Raw genomic sequence first — 8,081 nt, forward strand, 5'->3', positions numbered from 1 at the left:
AAACTTGGTGGAGGAATACACCATATTTTTTCTTAGTTACCATATAAATAAGAAACCATAGAAACCATATAAATAAGAAAAAATGAGCTTGTATTGAGTTAATGAATGAAGTTAGAAAAATAATGAAATTTTGTTTAAATTTAGTAATAATAAGTTTTTTACAGTCGGATAAATTTTAAAATTAGAAGAAATTAGAAAAATTAGAAGTTTTAATTAAGTTTCAAATGATGTTTTCTGCAAAAGTGAATAAAAAAAAATTAAAAGTTCTTTATTTTTTTTTATAACTTTGTTAAACTATTCTATTTTTTATTTCATTAGTAATTAAAATGTCGTAACTCATGATAACGTTATAATTAGTTATAATTTATTACTTCTCTCATAATCAAACTTGATGTCAAATTAGGATGAGGCTGGCAAACTTAATCGCTCCTTGAGAGAAGTGAATGCACGTGTTAATATCAGAATTAACAGAAAAAAACGCGTGCAAATAATGTACACTCCGCGTAAAATTTAAATCAGATTTCTATAATTTTACAAAACGTCCAAGTATATCCACATCCGTACACACAAAATCATTCGATACTCAAAACTCTTTATGAATGCCTTACAATTAGAAAATGAGAAAAATAAATATTCAAAAAAAAAAGATAGTCACACAAATGTATCATTCGGGTCGCTAGTTTAGCTTCAATAGAGGGAATTTGACATGAATGAAAGAAATTATATATTTTATATGATGTGAAGACTTTTTAAAAAAAATATTCTACAACTGCGCAAGCGCTTATCTTCAATTCAAACTTGAAGGGGAAAATTACAAAAAGAAATTAAAAGTTGATAATAAAGTGGTTCATAAAATGTGACTGGCAAAATTAAATACAAAGTTTAAATGAAGAAACCTGGAAAAGAAGTTTAAAGTTGGAATAAAAAGATGATATGAAAAAGAAGAATTTTTTGAAATTTGTTTGTAAAAAGAATTTATAGAAAGAGTTTAAAGAACACACTTACATAAAAATAATTTTTTTGAAGAAACGTTTAAATTTAAATTAGAACTTTTTCAAACTATAATTTAAATCAGAATATTTCAAAATAAAACTTTAATTAAGATTTTAAATAAGAAACTTAAAATGGAAAGTGTAAAAAATAAATTTAAACGTGAAATTCAAAGAAGCAAATGATAGAAAAAGTCAAAAGAAATAAGTTCTAGCAGATATTTAAAGAAAAAATGTAAATTAGAAATTTCAATTTGAATATTCAGATAGAATTTCAATAAGAAATCTAAATTAGAAATTTAATTTAGTAAACCTAATTTAAAAATTTAATTTAGTAAACCTAATTTAGAAATTTAATTTAGTAAATTAATTTAGAAATGTAAACCGGAAAATCAAAGAAGAAATTTTAATTAGAAATCTAAAATAGAAACTTAAATTAGAAAATATGAATTTTATTGGTTTATGGTAAATTCTAAGTTAGACCTTTAAGTTAACAATTTAAATTATAAACTTGTGTTAAAAATTAATTTAGAAACTCAAACTAGAAATTCAAACTAGAAATATATTAGATAAGAAAATTAGAAATAATAATTTCAGATTTTAATTAGAAAGTTAAATTAATAATGTTAGAAATTTGAAATGTTAATGTAATATAGTTAGAAATTTGAAATGTAAATTTATTTTATAAAATAAAGTTAGATTTTTAGAATAAAGTTCTAAACTTAATAACGATACAAGAAGCTGCTCTGAGTGCTTCAGTTTTACCTGAAGTTCTCTCGCTTTATTTATGTATTCCAACGTTTAATGAAAGCATAGTAGCAAGCTTTGCCTGGTTTACTATTCGTAAGTAAAAAAGTTTGTTTCGTATGTTGTAAATAAAAAGCATCAAGTTTAATTACATGTTTACGGGTTCCACCGAACCCCCAATCAGCAAGTATAACTTTCTTCTTACAAAGTAAAAGTATGAGCTCATTGAGGCGTGTAACACTTTTTTTTTGATTGGTTGTTAGATTAAATGTTGAACTAAAAATTAAATCATTATGTACGGATCATACCATCAAAGTCGTTCAGTTTGAAAATATTTTCCACGGGTTTTGAATGGCCAGACAAATAATGTGTAAATCTACCAACTGTCGTTCATATTATACATACTTTATTTTAGACTTAGAAAAGACTTTATTTTTAAATTCATTGTTTAAAGTACCCATTGGTTTAACTGCTGCAAACAAGCAGGCATCTTTACTAATGCATATAGAGTATTGAGTGACTCTACCAAATCATGACTGAGTCATTGCCAGTTGGCACACGTTAATCCAATCATGCGATTCATTCGATTGAAGTGCACTGAATGCTTTAGGGAAATCAGTTTTTGTTGGATACTCTGGTCCCACTTCTATTATCTGGAAAATACTTATTGTCGAATACCTTGGATTTTAATAGAATGCTTGATTTAAACGAGTTCAGAGGTTTTGCTTAAAATGGTCAATTTGTTACACCAGTCCTCATTCTTAATGTAGATGGTGGTTTAGACGAGAATCCTAGTTATCAAAAGGTTCTCTTTATTCTTTGTGCTGGTTAAATATATAAATAAAAATATATAAATATATAAATATATAAATAATATATAAAAATATATCATGGTTTTAGATAAAAATATATCATGGTTTTAGATAAAAATATATACTTTATTTAAACAACTACTATATTTGAATTTAAAAAAGTAATTGAGTTAGCAATTTATTATTTCCTGGAGCAAAATTTTAATGGCAAAATTTTGATTGCAAACCTGGAAGGTGCGCATTTAATTGAATAGAAAAAAGAATGACACCTAGAAGTCTTTAATTTTCTGGTATCATCCTCCACCAAAATCAATAAAAATCCACCAAAAACCATCTCAACAAGGCTGAGTTTATGATAGATAATGACCTGGATAAAGAAAACTCTAAGTTTGCAGATGAAACACTGCCTCTCGTTGCAGATGATACAGTCTCCAAAATATCAGAAATAATCTATAATTCATTGGAAACCAATTTATGCACATCATGTGCAAATAACTAAGCATTTTCTTTAAAACGTAAAGTGGGAAAATTCTTTATTTTGTTATACCTAATAGTTTTCTTCCATCACTGATCCCTCTCTTTGAGTTGTCTTCCATCAATGATCCCTCTCTTAGAGTTGCCGAAAGGAGGACCTCAAACGCATGGGACAACAAAAACCATAAGTTTTCTTTTTTTTTTGGACAATGAATAAAATTGAATGAAATTATTTTACGCTTGAAAGTGTGTATATACTCCCACTTGACGATTTCTTCTGCCCTAATGGAAATTAGTTTGATTGAAACAAAAAAAAAAAAAAAAAGACCAGCATATTGATTTGATTGAGAAAGATAAACTAGATTTGCCTGATATTAAATTTATTTCCAAAGAAGACATTTAAGACAACTTATTTCACTAAGATGTTAAACTCAGCTAATAAAATACAACTTAAAAGTCTGCTAAATGTCTAAACCGAAATTTATTATTCAGGGAGGAAGGGGGGGTTAAAATTTTTTACGTACTCTTAGGGGGAGTCGGCAAAAATATTAAGACCTGTTACAAGGGTTGGGGGATCGAAAATATGTGAAATCTCCCAATAAATATCAGATCACAACTCAAAAACTGTGCCAACTTTGGATGTCTCTAACTTATACATTCGCGAGATCAATTAATTTTAAACCTTTCTCTGTTTTTCTTATGTATTACTTTAGCACTCTGTAGACATTAATATTAATAAACGCGCGCCATTGTAGTTGCGTGCTGTATAATAGTAGCACACGTTATGGTCAGTGTTGTGTCCTGTATCAAGTAAACTCTAAATAGTAAATATACCATTTGTAGCTGGGATGAGGTGCGTCTAAAGTTTTAGATTTTTTAATTTATCTAGTCCTTCATTTAGGATGTTAAGCTTTTGATAGTATGGCATTTCAAAAGTTTGTCAAAGACTGTGGTGAGTGGACGCGGAGAAGTGTTTATCGACTATACCAAGGCTGGAAAGGAGAGCTTATAAAACTGCCAGAAGAGCAATATCTGTTTGATTTTCGAAAACCAGAAACTATTAACAATTTTGATTGTTTGACAGACAGTGAAGTGGGTGGTAAAAGTAAAGCAAGCTTAACCTTAAGTAAATATGGAAGACTATTGTTTAGTGGAGAGGTATCTATGGTGTTAGAAAAAGACATGGATTTCACAGGTTTCTGCGGTATTCGGTCTAAGCCTAAAATTGGGCTTTTTGAGAAAGTTGAGTTGACTGAAACAGACTTTTATGATTGTGTAGAAATTAAATATCGTGGTGATGGCCGCCCTTACTTCATGAACCTTCAAACTTCTTCAATGATGATGTTAAACAATTACGATTTGTTTCAAGCATTTTTGTTTACAAAAGGAGGACCTTATTGGGAAATTGAGAGACTTCCGTTTTCTAAGTTTTATCAAACTTATAAAGGTTTTGCTCAAGACAATCATATGGAGTTCAACAATATCAAGACTTTGGGGATTTCTCTTTCAGATAGCAAAGAGGGACCTTTTTATTTAGAAGTAGAGTATATCAAATTGGTGAAGGTCTGGTTTCAACCACAGACTTTTAAAACTGTGAAAAGTAATCGATTTCAAAGATTTAAAAGTTAAAAGCACTCTAGTCGGTTAATATTTTACAATAATGGATATTATTTTTTTAATTTTTATTTGTGCTTAAATAAAAAGTATTTGATTATGAAACCAAAAATCTGTCATGTATTAATGTTTTAAAATTCCTCTTTTTTGTTTAATTGGATTCTGTAATTATGTAATTTTTCTTTTTTCTTGAGGACTATAAAAATGTCTTGAAGTAAAACAGTGTTATTAAGCTGTTTTGTAAATTGAATATTAATTTTTTCTAAAACAAAGCATATGTATACACAAAGATCACATGGGAAAACGTGTAAATGAAGACCACAGAGGAAAATCAATAGATAGGCCATTAAAGTTATAGAGATTATATATATGGGTTAGGGTTAAAATTTTTAAAATGTTTGTCATTCCTGCCTAATTGATAGGTCGTTAAATTTTGTTATCAGTCAAATTTAAAGTGAATAATATGGTCTAGTACATGTGAAAACTTCGGAAACACAGAAAAACAATTGCTTGTAAACATTAAAATTGATAATCACAAAGCCAAAAAAAGATTCCTATTTTACCCCTGTGATATATAATATATATTAATTCTTTAGAATTACATGCATACATACATACATACATACATACATACATACATACATACATACATACATACATACATACATACATACATACATACATACATACAAGTATGTTTTATCAATAATTTTGCGAAAACCTTAATGCACTCAAATTAAAGTAAAACAAATCTTAATTAAGCAGTAATAAATGGTTGATTAAAGTAATTGGTTATTGTTTTTGAGACAATAGAAATGACAATATATAATTTATATATGTTTAATCGGTTTGGTACCTGCTTATACTACCATGATTGGCAGCGAAGAAAGTTTTCAAATTTGCCAAAAGATGAGGTTTGTTATTGATATTTGAAACAGCATTTCTAGTATAAGTTATTCTCTTCGTAAATTATTTGTTATTCTAGATATTTGGTAGTTTAGTTGGTTTAATTTTTTTTCCTTTAATTTTTAGTATTTTAACATTTGTAGGAGCAGAAACTTATGTATGGTATGATATTCTCTATAAGATCGTTTGTGACACGCATGTCACCTACTGATAGGTATCTTTTCAAAGATGAATACATTCTCATGGAAATTTTTTTATTTTATTTTTTTGGATTTCATAGCATACATACTTGTAATTTCTTCATTCAAAACATTTATGAATAATTACATATTATTCATAAAAGTCAAGAATTGCTTTATTTATTTTGTAATAAACAGTTCTTTCTTGCATTCTGGGAACTTGCATTTATGGTCATGCACTACTTGGAGGAGATATTGTTTTTGATTTTCTTTTTTTGTAATTCCTCTTTCTGAGTTTTCATTTACAACTTTTAGAGGATGAACAATTTCAAACGAGGCAGTTTTATAATCATCGCTTAACTCCCATGTTTCTGGATCAGTTTTAAGATTTGGTTGAGATTTTCATACAATTGAAAAACAACATGGAGTTGTTTGTAACAAAGTTTTCTATGCTCATTGTGACAGATTTCTCAACAATTGACTGTATCCTCTTTAGTGGGTCATCTTGGCCTGGTCCTTCATGTATAACTTTCATCATGACCTTTTTGGACTTTTCCTATTTTCTAAACAAATTTTAATTTTGACTGCAAGAAGCTCCACCTTCTTTGTCACTATTTAATCTTTCAAGAACAGCTGTTCATTCATGGTTTCTAAATATTGATCTTCTTTCTTCTTTCTAGCTAAACTTTAAACTTTTACATGTCATAGTTTCTTTTAAAGTAAGTCCCATATCAACTGGCCCCATACAACAGTGACAGCCTTTCTCTCTTTGAGCAAGAAGAAAGTCTTTATCCTCTTGAAATTCGATTATGTTTAAGGATCCACATGTACAATTTCAAGCAAGTTATCAAGGTCATCAACAAACGTTTTCATTTTCAGAACCACCCTATAATATATATATATATATATATATATATATATATATATATATATATATATATATATATATATATATATATATATATATATATATATATATATATATATATATATATATTTATATATATAATTTTTATTTAAATACTGTGACATTTATTTCCAAAATAACTTTAAAGTTTTATCATTTTGTTTAAAATGAAATCAAATTTTTTTTAACTTAACTGATTAATAATAGTAAAGATTTTTTTGTTAGTTATCGCACAAATAATTATAAGCTGAATTATTTTGAAACACCAACTGGTCTCCGAATAGTTTTAAATACTGATTTGAATGTTGCAAAATGTGATGAGTACCTGCGTAACATTTATAAAGTATGGTTTTGTTATAGATTATCATCCCTGTAGGTTATCATCCCTGTAGGTAATTATAGAATTCTAAGGTAAAACTACTCGTTAGTTTCTTATGCAGAGATGATTAAGTTAACAACAAATTTTTATCTGAATAATTATGACTTAATTATAAACTGTAACGTTTATGCAACGTCTTGGATAAAAAAATTTACTTTGATAAACAATGTTTGTTCACCATTTTTGTTATTTAAACTAAACATCAAATAAAACAAAATGTTTCATTAAAGGTTTTTTCAAATATATCTTCTTTATTTTTGCATGTTTAACAAGGTTTGATTTTTAAGAATTGATTTATCTTTTTGTCCTAGATTTATGTGGATTGTGTTGTAAAGAACCCATTGTTCAAGCTCGGAGAGCCCATAGAAAATGAACTTTTTACGAACACATTAAGCAGTTATATACAGAATTTATCAGTTTACTATTGATGATATTTATTTGCAGTTAATAAAAATCATATATTTTTATCTATTTTTTTTTTTTTTTTACAACTTGGATTATAAACGGACATTGAACCCAAAATAAAGCTGTTATAAACGGGCGTTGAACCCGAAATAAAGCTGTTATTAGAATAAATGTTTAACTTTATTTCAATTTGTTTTAACAAAAAATTTAATGTTTTTTTTTTTTGTATTAAAATTTGTATTTATATTTCTCATGATAAAATTTGTTTTCTGAACAAATAGTTTGTTTTATTTTGGTTGTCCTGGCATCAAGTTGTTAGTAAGTTTAAATGCAAACCAAAGAAACACTAAATTTTTTTCATGCCAGGAATCTGCAATCAGCTTGATCTCAGATTCTATTGATATTCAATAAAATCTTCATTAAAATATCGATAAAAATGGTAATTAATTAATGATAGTTAGTGATAATTAATGATATTTTCCAAAAAGTGGGTGTTCAATATTCACATTGTGTTGTTACTATTTAATATTTTTATTTAATATTATGAGTGTTATTCACAAAATTAAATTATGTAAAAATGTATTTATTTTGTTAATCATATGGTATGTGCTTTCTTACTTCTGATTGCTTTTATATTTTACCTGTAGTCACACAATTCTCTTCATATTT

At 27.2% G+C, this 8,081-nt stretch overlaps 2 protein-coding genes across 3 annotated transcripts; both read left to right on the forward strand.

Annotated features, from left to right (window-relative positions):
• Nucleotides 1–3,750: 3,750 nt before the first annotated feature.
• On the forward strand, nt 3,751–4,810 carry LOC149882403 (complex I intermediate-associated protein 30, mitochondrial-like). 2 transcript variants are annotated; one of them, XM_090065799.1, is made up of 2 exons: nt 3,751–3,832; nt 3,924–4,810. In XM_090065799.1, exon 2 carries the CDS (start codon nt 3,944–3,946, stop codon nt 4,649–4,651), a length of 708 nt encoding a protein of 235 aa, XP_089921925.1. In that variant the 5' UTR covers nt 3,751–3,832; nt 3,924–3,943; the 3' UTR covers nt 4,652–4,810. The 2 variants fall into 2 exon arrangements, with proteins under 2 accessions (XP_089921925.1, XP_089921924.1); XM_090065798.1 differs by having other exon boundaries at nt 3,767–3,846.
• A 581-nt stretch (nt 4,811–5,391) lies between these two features.
• Nucleotides 5,392–7,788, forward strand: LOC149882404 (trafficking protein particle complex subunit 1-like). Its single transcript, XM_090065800.1, has 4 exons — nt 5,392–5,550; nt 5,686–5,756; nt 6,836–6,971; nt 7,319–7,788. The coding sequence occupies exons 1-4, from the start codon at nt 5,452–5,454 to the stop codon at nt 7,433–7,435; spliced, it is 423 nt and encodes a 140-aa protein (XP_089921926.1). The 5' UTR covers nt 5,392–5,451; the 3' UTR covers nt 7,436–7,788.
• Nucleotides 7,789–8,081: the final 293 nt, after the last annotated feature.

Source organism: Hydra viridissima, unplaced genomic scaffold (assembly GCF_058129835.1).
Source record: "Hydra viridissima isolate aposymbiotic clone 2 unplaced genomic scaffold, HvirCarnegie_v1 scaffold_11, whole genome shotgun sequence".
Classification (NCBI taxonomy): domain Eukaryota; kingdom Metazoa; phylum Cnidaria; class Hydrozoa; order Anthoathecata; family Hydridae; genus Hydra; species Hydra viridissima.